At 39.1% G+C, this 12,473-nt stretch overlaps 2 protein-coding genes across 5 annotated transcripts in view; one reads left to right on the top strand and one right to left on the bottom strand.

Annotated features, from left to right (window-relative positions):
* LOC6528916 (succinate dehydrogenase assembly factor 2-B, mitochondrial) lies at positions 1 to 2,072 on the bottom strand. Of its 2 annotated transcripts, none has more exons than XM_039371356.1 (3): positions 2,043 to 2,072; positions 492 to 673; positions 1 to 429 (listed from the first exon to the last, which is right to left on the bottom strand). In XM_039371356.1, exons 1-3 carry the CDS (start codon positions 2,055 to 2,057, stop codon positions 159 to 161), a joined length of 468 nt encoding a protein of 155 aa, XP_039227290.1. In that variant the 5' UTR covers positions 2,058 to 2,072; the 3' UTR covers positions 1 to 158. The 2 variants fall into 2 exon arrangements, with proteins under 2 accessions (XP_039227290.1, XP_002089948.1); XM_002089912.3 differs by lacking the exon at positions 2,043 to 2,072 and adding an exon at positions 730 to 813.
* LOC6528917 (G protein alpha o subunit) overlaps positions 1,233 to 12,473 on the top strand; it is a 26,468-nt gene continuing 15,227 nt past the window's right edge. The window contains exons 1-3 of one of the 3 annotated variants that reach the window (XM_002089913.4): positions 1,233 to 1,371; positions 2,646 to 2,901; positions 12,215 to 12,399. In XM_002089913.4, the coding sequence (XP_002089949.1) occupies positions 2,784 to 2,901; positions 12,215 to 12,399 (303 nt within the window). In that variant the 5' untranslated portion in view covers positions 1,233 to 1,371; positions 2,646 to 2,783. Of the gene's footprint in view, positions 1,372 to 2,645; positions 2,902 to 8,392; positions 8,525 to 9,200; positions 9,708 to 12,214; positions 12,400 to 12,473 lie in introns of those variants that run through there. The other 2 variants (XM_039371355.2, XM_015198652.3) reach the window with 2 other exon arrangements.

Raw genomic sequence — 12,473 nt, forward strand, 5'->3', positions numbered from 1 at the left:
TTTAAATTACACTATTACTTGCAACAGTAATATTTATTATTCCATAAATTTGATCGTTTTGAAATACCAGTATGTTCTGCTTAGGTAAAATGCATGTTCAAACAATAGGAAAATTCAAGGTTCATTTTTATGCTTATATGTTATTTAGTTTATAAAGTTTACAAGTCCGGCTGTCTAATCCTTTGAACTTTTTCATGGTTTTTGACGTGCTCCTTTAGCAGACGCATTATTTCTGTATCGAATTGAGGGGGCGTGGGCTTGGTGTCTGTGGCCCAGTAAAATATATCCCAATCATTGCTGACTCCATTTATTAACTGATCGTACTCGGCTGTCTGTTCCGCACTAAAGTCCTTCAAATACTTTGCCACGAAAGTGCTCAGCAAGAGATCGTTTTCCAGCATTCCGCGTTTTCGGCTCTGATACAAAAGGCTGCACAAGATAATGAACGATCATAACTGAGATTGTGGGATGTTTTCACTATAAAGTCATACCGCTGCTTGCGAGTCTCCAGTGGCTCATCCGGACGGACGGGATATTCCGGAACTGGCAAATGCGGAGGATCATCGTAGTCCACAATTTCCCCTGGTGTCGTGTACTCAGTTTTATCCAAATTGCTAGCGAGTCGACTTTGCAAGATCATAAGTAGTGGTTGGCGACGGCCTACTGTAGATATCTGTGTACAAATCAACAATTAATTATATTCAACTAGATTTGGGGCCATAAACTCACTATAAATTGCCGCAACATTTTAAGAAACAACCAAAACAATGATATAACGACAGTGTTGGTCAAGAAGCTGCACAAAACATGTAGAAACGATAGATTCATGCTATAAGAATCGATAATAAGAGCTATAAGAAGTGCTGGAAAGTTTACACTTCGTTAAATTAAAAATGTATTGTTTTTTATTTAAAAAAAATTAAAAGAGGAAACTATATCTTTGTGATCCATTTCTCTGTGAGATCTTTAAAAATAATCTGATGTTTAAATTCCTTAAATTTTCGAAATAGATTTAATATGTAAATATATAAGAGTTTTGCTATTAATTGAATTTAAAGTTTAATTTAAATTGAAGAAAACCATAAAAAAACAAAGTGGCACATATCGATGGCCAAAAAATGTTAACAAATTTAAATATTTTTAAGAATGTTTTACAGCAGCTGTTGCGGACAGTGTTGGTCAACGGCCACCCCCGCCGCGAACAGTGCTGCGCACCGACGCCGCCAACAGCTGTTTGAACGCCTCGCTCTGCAGTTGGAAAGAGCGAACCAAGCGAGGGAGAGCAGATAAATTTTCGCACACCAGAAAAGTGCAATTTACCAATATCACTGCGGCCAAAAATACAAGTGCAAGTGCTCGGCAAGTGCAACGGTAAACTATCACGATCGGTGCAATAACAACAGCGAGTCGCGAAAAAGAAGCGCAAAGCGAATGGAACCAATAAGAATAGCCAAACGCAAAAGAGAGCCTCCTGCACACTCACACACACACATCAGGCTGAAGCAGAGACACACACACAAACGCATACCCTAGTGCGGTGTGTATACGACTGGAAAACTAGGCGGTGGTAAATGTGAAGCTGAGAAAAAAAAGCAGAAAAAAGGAAAAGGAAAACTCGGGGGGTGGTGGGTGGCGCCCAGTGGGAGGGGGGTGTGGCGTGTGCAGCGCGTGAGAGTGCGTAGTGCGTGCGTGTGAGTGAGGGAGTGTGTGCGCGTGTGTGAGTGAAACAGTGACAAAGTAAATGAAAATTTATACATTCGAAATGGTTAACAGTTTGTATAAAAACGGCAGTACTTTTTGCATATTTTAATGTGCTGAAGCAAGGGCTAGAAAGAAAACTTCACAGCCCACCGCCTTTTTTCAACAACCCGGCGCTTTTTTAGCGCCTACGCCCACGCTTACATACACATGTACATACACATTGCTTAAAAAACATACACATTAAAACAAAAAAAAAACAACTTAAAAGTGTAATACAAAATATGTCAAAAAAAACAAAGCTGGAGTTTTTGGCTTTTTGACCTCGGGACTAATTCACTTACATGATAAATTACCATTGTTCTTATCGCGATTCAGCATTATCTGATGGATTTATCTTATCAGTGCGTTTGATGAATTTTGTATCGATATCGAAAACATGCTCCATATGCAAATTAGCTGGCTATCATTGCTTTTATTTTTACTTTGCGTCTGCTGATAAAAAACAAAAGCAACATAATTGATACAGTGCGCGGCCCAGTGCCAGACAGTAGCGGTCATAAAATTGGTGCTTGCCTCAGTACAGTGGAGCCTATGTAGAGCGAACACTGTGTTCCACAAACTTTATAGTTAGGAAAGATGCGTCATACGCAAATCATCAAAATAAAAATAATCTTTTTAAAATACAACATAGAGCTGTGTTTATAATAATAAATGAGTAAAGTAATCAAAAAATTGCAATATGTGTTTATACACAGCAAATAGAATAACATTTAAAAAAAAGAATTAATTTAAGACAACTCACCACTATTATTTTGAACTCAGCTGTATAAATAAAACAACCTTTATATTCATTGGGTCTCCTTATCGATCGCGCACTGTTTATAGTAATTCATCCGCTGGCCCGTGCATTTGTTATTGTTCATGGGTTCAATATTCCATTTCAGTTGAAACCGTAAAACTGTGCATAAGCAAATAAGACATTAAGAAAAAGTCCAGGAAAATTGGAAAACAAAAGCCCGAAAACCAAAAAGCCCTGTGTATATCCGAATCCGTATCCAAATCAAAATCAAAACCCAACCACAATGGGCTGCACCACATCCGCCGAAGAACGCGCCGCCATCCAGCGATCCAAACAGATCGAAAAGAATCTGAAGGAGGATGGAATCCAGGCGGCCAAGGACATCAAGCTTCTGTTGCTGGGTAAGTGCACTTTTCGGCGCTTTTTCCCGGTTTTCCACTTGGTTTTCCCCCACCGGAAATGGCCTGCTCATCGTTTACCTTTCGACTCGATTCTATTGTTATATTTCGAGGGAAATGGCTGGTTTATCGGCAGCCAGATTCCGAGGCACTTGGAAAATTTTATTTTCGGGTTTATGTGTCGATAGATAGGGAAATATTTATTGCGCACACTTTTACTTTGCGGCGGAAATACTGGATGTGTGGGTACAATTTCGGCTTAGCTGCTCTTAAATTTTTATCAGAGCTCAAATTTTTTGTTTAAAGAACATAATGGAATTAAAGCCATATACATACATACTTACTGTATGTATATTTATCTGTATTTAAGTTATCCTTCTGATTCAGCTTCAAACTTCAAATGGGAAAACTGATTTTAAAAACTATTTTTTTTCTATGAAGGTAAACCTTTTCACATTATTTCTCTTAGAAAGGTATAGGCCACTGATTAATTGGGATTTTGAGAGTTTTTTAAATTAAATGTAACGGCCTGTTGCCCCAGAAAAGGAAACACACTCAAGGTTATTCGACTCTATTTGAGTGCTGATGAATTGATGAATCGATTCCATGACTATTCTTAGGGTGTTTTTTGGCCAAGGCGAAACCCAAGTAATTTGGGTCATCTTAAAATAAAGTGGACTCATGCACTACTGTGCATGCAACATCTTAGACAATGGCAAGAGCAACAGTTGCATCTGCCCTCGTAGCATTTGAGTGTGCGAACTAAATAATTTCGAGGAGCCATGTGGCCTATGAATGTCTCGCCTCGATTAAAGTGGGTTCGGTAACATTCAGTTCGATAGTGATGAAACTTACAATATTTACAGTATTGTACAAAAATATAGAAACATTTTTAAAGTTGGTCAAGTCTAAGAAAGCAGTTGAATTCGAATTAGAAAGTATTTGTCTAAACATATCCTAAAAATTTTAAAAATTGCAAAAGTCACACATCTCTGGTGAATATAGTCTTTGTTGACATCTCTATCCTGCTAGGTCTGAATCTCATCGTCGAGTGCATCTGTGCAGTGCAGCTGCATCCTTAGCCTTAGCCTTAGATTTTGGCCAAGAGCGTCTGCATCCGCCCAAAGATGAAGGCAATCGACGCCACTTGACATTGAAACAATTGCACGTGTGTGTCAGTGGGCGGGTGCTCCATGCACCATGGTTTCGGGGTGCAGTGTTTGTTAACCTCGTTGCGCCACTGACACCGAAATGTCAGTTAATCCCATTGACTTTGACTCGCCCCCGAAAGCGATATAAGGATGCAGGCAGGCAGAAAAAGGACAAAGCAGGAATTTCTCTTTCTCTTTACTATTGTACACAAACATGTTGCGAAAAACATGCAAAATCTCCATATCGTGGTTACACTTAAAGTGGTATTAAAACATACCGAAACTTGCAGTTTTTTAGGAAAATTATATTATTTATTATATTTGTTATATTGCACTCCTTATATGACTTACTTAACAGTGATGATTTATGGCGTGCATATTCCCCATGCTAATCATTTTTCCCCGGTTCTCTAACCCGGTTTTGTTCTCTGTGTAGACCCATTACTTCCCCCACAGTTGCTCGCTGTTGTTCTGTGCAATCAGGCAAAACTTTTAAACGCCCTAACAAGCAACAAGGAGCAGAGTCGAGTGGCGAGGAGTGCCGAGGAGTGGATTGCAGCCATGTTGCAACAAGGCCTATTAAAAGTGCGGCGAGATGGAGCGTTCTCTGCAGGGGGTGATGCCCGAAAGCGGGTGGTGGGGGAAGGTCGAGGGGCAGAGGAATGGCAGGCGGAAGCTTCGAATGGCGGCCAGGAAACACCAACGAAACAATGGACACAGTGGCACAGGACGGAAGGGAGCGAGAGGAAACGTGTACATATCCTGGGTGTGGCTGCATACTTCGCCACAGCACTGTGCTTCTCGAGTGGCGCCTCCTGGCGGAAGTTTGAAGAAACCGCCACTTGAGGCATAATTTTCAAGCCGAAAGGAAAGGCTATTGAGGAAACGTTCGATGCTCGTTTGTTTGCCACTTTGCCGGCCCTTGTGCCAAGTGATATGGCTACGTGAAACAATGAAGAAACAATTGCTAGCTCAACCGGACTAGACTACAAATAAACGTCGTAGAATATTACTTGTTGTAAAACGCCAACATTCCTAGATAGATAAGAAAAAAAATCATTAGTTCTAAAGTATACATATATGTATGTAAATATGTAAATATTATGAGTAAAAGAAAGATAAGGTTCCATTTTATTAACATGAATTCGTTTCATCTTTCCCCATGATAAAATACCCAAATTCCAATCAGAAAGAAGGAACGCTAAAAGTCTAGATGTTGATTGAAGATTAGTTCAGGTAGGAGTTTATTGTATTATGGAACTGCATTAATTAAAACGCCAATATAATTATGTTATTTTTTATAGCACTTGTTTAATTTTACTTACGAATGAATTCATTATTTAATGAGACATTCATTCGTGTAAATAAAACTATAAAAAGTCATTACTGAATGAGTCATTAATTCGTCTAAATAAAACTTGAATGTATTTATTGGGACCTGGAGAATATAAAAGAAATACCTTTAGGGACCTATTAATACCTATTCTTGGAAAACATTTCGATTCATTACTATGGGAAGACTTTGGGTAACTTTCTAAAGCCCTTAAAGCGCCAGATTTTTATACCCGTTACTCGTAGAGTAAAAGGGTATACTAGATTCGTTGAAAAGTATGTAACAGGCAGAAGGAAGCGTTTCCGACCATATAAAGTATATATATTCTTGATCAGGATCAATAGCCGAGTCGATTTGGCCATGTCCGTCTGTCCGTCCGTCTGTCCGTCTGTCCGTCTGTCCGTATGAACGTCGAGATCTCAGGAACTACAAAAGCTAGAAAGTTGAGATTAAGTAAACAGACTCCAGGGACATAGACACAGCGCAAGTTTGTCGAATCATGCTGCCACGCCCACTCTAACGCCCACAAACCGCCCAAAACTGTCACGCCCACACTTTTGAAAAATGTTTTAATATTTCTTCATTTTTGTATTGGTCTTGAAAATTTCTATCGATTTGCCAAAAAACTTTTTGCCACGCCCACTCTAACGCCCACAAACCGCCCAAAGCTGCCACGCCCACACTTTTGAAAAATGTTTTGATATTTTTTCATTTTTGTATTAGTCTTGTAAATTTCTATCTATTTGCCAAAAAACTTTTGGCCACGCCCACTCTAACGCCCACAAGCCGCCAAAAACTGTCCTTCGCACTTACACTAGCTGAGTAACGGGTATCAGATAGTCGGGGAACTCGACTATAGCGTTCTCTCTTGTTTTAAAATAAATTTTAAATAAATTTCTTTTATTTCCTGATCCAATCTGGAACATCAAACAAATGTAGCAAAGCAATTAGGTTTGGACCGCTTCTCCGAACTTTCGGAGCCATGCAGTCCACAAAATGACAATAAACAGGCTCGTTAAATAAACTATAAAAGATGCCAAATACAGCCCAAATCGAACGTAATTGAGCAAAGTCAAATGTCGCATGAGTGCCAAAAGGCCTCGCGACCTGCAACCCATGAAACGCCACAGAAAATGGCAGTGGATGGATGGGTGGTTTTGGCTGGGGCTTGTACTTGGGCTTGGGCTTGGGCTTGGGGTAGGTGCAGATTGTTTCGGACAAGTGCACAAGTGCTCCACTTTGCCGCTGTCTGTCATTTATTCGAAAGAGCGAAGAGTTCGCGTGATAAAACAAAAACAGAAAAAGTTGTCAATTTGCTTGCTGTTTGTCGTTGACTGTGGTTCTGTTGGTTTGCGGTTCCAGCCCCTCACCCAATTTCATTTATCTATATGTAAATTTCACCCTCTGCTTCTGGATCCCAATTCATTCAATAATTTCATTGGCCCATTCATTGTTTTCAATTCTATTTTGCTTGACTTCCAACTTTTTGATTCATATTCGCACAGTGATAATTTAATTAAACCCGTCAGGGGCATCAAGGTGACAATAGGGGATCCCTTATTTTTAAATAGTGTGCAACCCTATTTGTGTTTTAAAAAATTTAAAATTTTGACAGAATATTTTTTTTAGCTAGTCGTTTTGATTTTGGGATCTAGGCCCATTTGAAGAATTAGAACATTTTGAAATGTTTTTTACTTCATTTTTCCGCGAAAGCCCTGCATTTTCAATATTCCCTTTTCAAAATTTCAAAAAATCACGCCATTTGCTTCTGGTGAGTTAAATTGCCTTTTTTCCCTAAACTTTAAACTCTTTGAAAGAATAAGTAATTACCGCCGACTTTACCTATTTTGGGACGGTAGTGCCAGAATTCTTGGGAAAATTAAGCTTTGCCGGAAAACTTTATTCGTCATTACCTCTTGTTGTAGGTTCAGAATCAGGATGTAAACCCTTAATTGAAAGGCCGATGAGTTCAAGGCAAAACAACATCATACAGGCAAAATTGCAAATTCTATCACTTTTTGAAAATTGTAAATCTACTTGTACTTCATTTCCTGAATGCTACATAATTAAATAAATTTATATTGGATAAGAGAGCAATAGATAAGGGACGCAATAGAAAAAATGGTATATTTAATTACAGCAAAACACGCATTTGTTACATTTTTACATAAGAAGTTGTATTAATTTTTAACTTTCTTTAGTTTTCCAAATAAAAACATTTAGTTTCATATATATTCGAAGAAATTTTCCATCTCAAAACTTAGATCCAAATAAGCTTACTCTGAAATATAGTAGTCATTCATTATTTCCAACTTCATGACAGAGAGGCTCTACTGTACAATCAAGCATAAATAATGGCCGGTATTTCGCCCGCTGATGGCCATGTCAATTCCTTAATTGAGGCAAAATGGCATTTTTTATGATAGCCCTAATTGACTTACCTTTTATCTCGATTTGCAGTTGCAGGTATTTGAGCCATTGAGCCATTCAATCACAGTTCCCGTCGACAGAATCCCATCAATCGAACGAATGCGATTGTTTTATCTAATGGTGATTTTTCTCGATTTTCCGCTCTACCGTTACGTAGGCGGGGGAAGAGCGACAGAGGACACAAAAGATCCTGCTGCTGGCCAACTGTTTTGTGCTAATGCGCTTTGGCTTGGCCCATAAACGTGGCAAAGTTCTAAAGCCATCGACTTAATTGTGTGTGGGGAGGGGGTACCAATGGCATTCTCCATTTAAACTGCAAAGCCACTTTAAAAGTTGCTCAAAAAAAAGAAAAGCAGCGGGGAAAAAGGAATGAAAAACTAATATCGCGTGGGCGCACTCGTTGTTTTTGGGGTTGTCCTTGTCTTGCTGCCACTCGCTGATTTCGTCCTGCGCAGACTCGTTATTTTGGCGCAGGTTCTCTTTCATCCTCTCTCTGCGTCTCTCGGAGCTTTCGTGTATACTAAGAAAGCTCTCCTCTTGGGCGGCACCACAATATGAGAGCGAGAGCACTTCCAGCGCAAAAACAGTTGAATTCAGTTGAATTCTGCCAGCTCTCTAGAAAACTCGCACAAAAGAGAGCTAAAACCGTTAATTTAAAGTTCAAAAATTTAGAATACGGTCAAAAAAGTGTTAAATATATATGAAAAAATATGTAATAATAAAAAGTTTAAACTAAAAGCCACCCAATAATTCAGTTTGGCTCTTAATATGTGTCTTCGCTGAAGTTATACCCCCGTTTTATCCCCTCCTTTTTTTTGGACGCATGAATCATTTTGGCCTGCTGGAATACAAAAACAAATAGCTGCCAAGTGTACAAAAGAAAAGTTTTGTTTGTGCTTTTCTTTTTTAGCCGAAACACAAAAAAAAAATAAAACGCCTCCTTGCGTCAGCATGTGCCCATTTTCCAGTCCTCTCACTCCCTTTTTTTGTTTATGACCACTTGTAAGACAGCGCGTGAATAAAAAATTGTAACTAAACTTGTCAAAATTGAGCTATTAATTTTATGTTACAATAAAAAGCAAATAATAAAATAAAAATTATTACCAGCTAAAATAAAATAAAATAACATGCAGTAATCTTAGATTATTGATTTTTGCCATATTTGTACGCATTTTAAGTTTTGGTTAATAAAAACCACGCTCCTTAATTACACATTTTTCCTTGGCTCAAAAAGCGCTCGCCTAGAGCTTTTCTACTCGCTACTTTCACTCTCTCTCTCAGTCTCTTAGTTTCTATTTTTTCCTAGCCAAAGACAACAAAATTTCCCAAATTTCGTTGCGAGTAACGGGTTTCCTCGCTCATGGACAAGCGGATTTTTCAGTTTACAATTAGACTCTACCGTTAGCGGTCAAATCGGGTATCCTTAAGAATAATTTTTGTGCGAATCAAAACAAAATGCGCAGATAAAAATAAAACTGAATTGTTTGGTGACATAATAATATATTGCAGTGTTAAATTGAAAAAAAAAATCAAAAGATCAAAAACCTGATAAACTAAAAGAGGTGGTTGAAAAATCGAATATCGAGTTGAAGTGCAGTACTGAAAATTAAAGTCTAGTGACAAGATCGAGTCAATCGGATAGCGAAATTAGTTTAGACCCCGATTTCGAGCCCCGCACGTTGTACACCTGGTTTTTCTCGCTGGCAACGTAGTCGGCCATTGAGTTGGCCGATACCAAACGACCTTCAAAACGTTTTGCGTCGAGGCAATACGCACTATGGGCTGCGCACAGTCTGCCGAGGAGCGAGCCGCAGCCGCCAGGAGTCGCCTCATCGAGCGCAATCTCAAGGAGGACGGCATACAGGCGGCAAAGGACATCAAACTTCTGCTGCTGGGTGAGAACGCAATCGAAACAAATTGAATCGAACGAAACCCAACTCGCTGAGTGTGCATACACATGAATATTTAATTCGCTGCTCGGCTAAATTTAGTCTAGCATACTTAGCAACTGCCCTGGCGTCTCATTAAATCCGCGAAAATGTCCTTAGGGCATGTGCTTTGGTACTATAGCAGCCTTGGCCTTTGACCGATGCTAATTGTGGTCTAAGGTTCATCGCTTTGACACGTTTTTAGCTAAACGTGGCTCTGTTTTTTATTTAATGTTATAATGGTAACATAACATTAATTCCAAACTTTTTAAAATGATCGGACTGCATCTTATAAACAGTCTATCTTGAAAATGGAAGTCATCCCGATAAATGAATCCCACAAAATTTCGCTATTTAAAATTTAATTACAATTTATCAATTGCGCCGACAGAGGAACTGCAAGTGGTGATTCCATGTTCTTGGCACAGTTCCCTTGGAACGAATGTGAAATGCCATCAATTCAATAATCACAATAATATTTTCATGTATCAGGCAGAAAGTTCAAGGTCACTCGCTTGCGGGTGAATCAAATGGAAGATTTGTGTGCAAAAGTCGGGCGATATAGTGTGCGCATATGTACAATGTACAATAATATATGGCAGTTGATTGTAATGCAATTGGATTCCGATTTGTGATAAGCGGGCGTAATAAACATGTCCGCTGGGAGCCATTAACAAATGAAAAATAGACATTGCATCGGCATAAATAAGGCTTGCGAATTGTTTCCGCTGCAAAAAGTATGCAAATTGACCAAATTTGGGCTGTTAATCAAGGCGGAAAATGTAGGAAAATTGCATTTCGCTTTGCGTTCAGCTGGGCGCGTGAGTAATTTCCATATTTTCATATACTTTGCAGTAGCTCTCATCTCATCTCCGGCTGCATATTTCCAACCAGCCAACAGCCCCATTTCGCTGTTTACATTTCGGGTATTTCATTTAATTTCCTCTTTTGCTCGGACTGAAAGCCGAAAATGTTTGGCAGGGGGAGAAGATTTCAGTTTCTGACAGTTTTGCGTGTGTTTCAGAATAAAAATGTTCATTTTCAGGCAACACCCACTGCGTGTGTGTGATGCCGAGTGTACTGGAAATGTTTATTTAAAAAGATTTGTACTTTTTGTACTGCCATGCCGTGCGCATCCAAGAATTCATAATAATAATCAGAGCAACACGTATGAAAATAGCTCTATCCTGCTTCGATGCCGAATCTTTTGTTTTCCTGCAATCCATGAAGGCATTAAAATTAAGCACTTTGCCTTCGATTTCCACACAAACAAAACATTAATCTCAGGTGCCTACTCAGTCCCCCGACTGCCTCTATAAACAACCCAGGAAAACTTTCCTGTTCGCTGCTCTTGAGTTTTCCAAATCTAAACATTTTCTGAGAGGAGCTCTTTTTCGTGGACTGCTCTAAGATCTTTTAAAGATTTGTGGACTTGTTCAAGTGGTGGACAATAAACTCTTTATTCTGTTACATGGCTCTTAAAAAATGGCTCAGAATGAAAAATAATTTTAAACTGCAAGAAAGGACACCTTTTCATTGATTGAAATAGGAAATTAAACGAATTTTATCTACTAAAATAATGTATCCTCGAATTATTTATCTTTATAATATTAGAGCAATAGGAAATAAAGTCATTAAAATAATGTAAACTCCAAAGTAAAACCCCAAGATTTAATTTATAACGCGTAGGGAAAATACATGTTTATGTATGAAATATGAATTATGAACATACACATAAGCAGGGAAGTAGTATTATTATTATGCAACCAATTGTGTTTTAATTAAAGCTTCTTAGAGAGGATTAAGCTTAGTGGGCAGCAGAAATAGGCAAATGAAATAACCATTTATCAAATTGTGCTGTTTTCCAAGGACAGCTAGACTAAGCAATTTTCCAGCCGAGCTGCCAGCTATCTTGATTATCTCGTTTATCACAAAAACCCCCTTCAGCAGACACTCAATTAACAAATTGCATTCAATTGCATGGAAATTCTGCTGGAATTGCAGTTCACAAATCCTTCACAGCCTTCAATGTTAAAAAAACCCCAATGAAGTAGAGATAGTTCGAGGGGGAAAGGAATCTATACAATCGCCGGATGACCAGGGCCAAACAATTAATCCTTTGTTTGCCATTTATACTTGGCCCCGCCCCTTGCGTTTTTCTCATTTCTTGTGCCCAGCGGCATCTCAAGATGATACATTGACAACGGCGATGATGATAGTAATCATGATGCTGATGTGGGTGGGTGGCTGGCTGACTCTGTGTGCTCAAAGGCCATTAAGCCCAACTTGAGGAATACAAAGCACAGACATTTAGTGCTCGAGAACTAAACGTAGCATAAATATTTGCAATCCCCCGAGTTCTTGTGTCGGCGCCGATAAACGCATAACCAGACGCATAAAGACCCAATATACACATTACATCTGTAATCTTAACTCCTACCACGCATTGCTAACTTTTTGTGAATTTCTTCTAGGTGCCGGTGAGTCGGGCAAGAGCACAATAGTCAAACAGATGAAAATCATTCACGAGAGCGGCTTCACTGCGGAGGACTTTAAACAATATCGACCGGTTGTCTACAGCAACACAATACAATCATTAGTTGCAATATTGCGCGCGATGCCAACCCTAAGTATTCAGTACAGCAATAACGAGCGGGAGGTAAGTCCCCAATGAGTGCCCATTCACACTCACAGTCGCAGTCGCAGTCACTAACCCGACCATTTCCACGCCAC

This window comes from Drosophila yakuba, chromosome 2L, assembly GCF_016746365.2.
Source record: "Drosophila yakuba strain Tai18E2 chromosome 2L, Prin_Dyak_Tai18E2_2.1, whole genome shotgun sequence".
In the NCBI taxonomy this organism is placed as follows: Eukaryota; Metazoa; Arthropoda; class Insecta; order Diptera; family Drosophilidae; genus Drosophila; species Drosophila yakuba.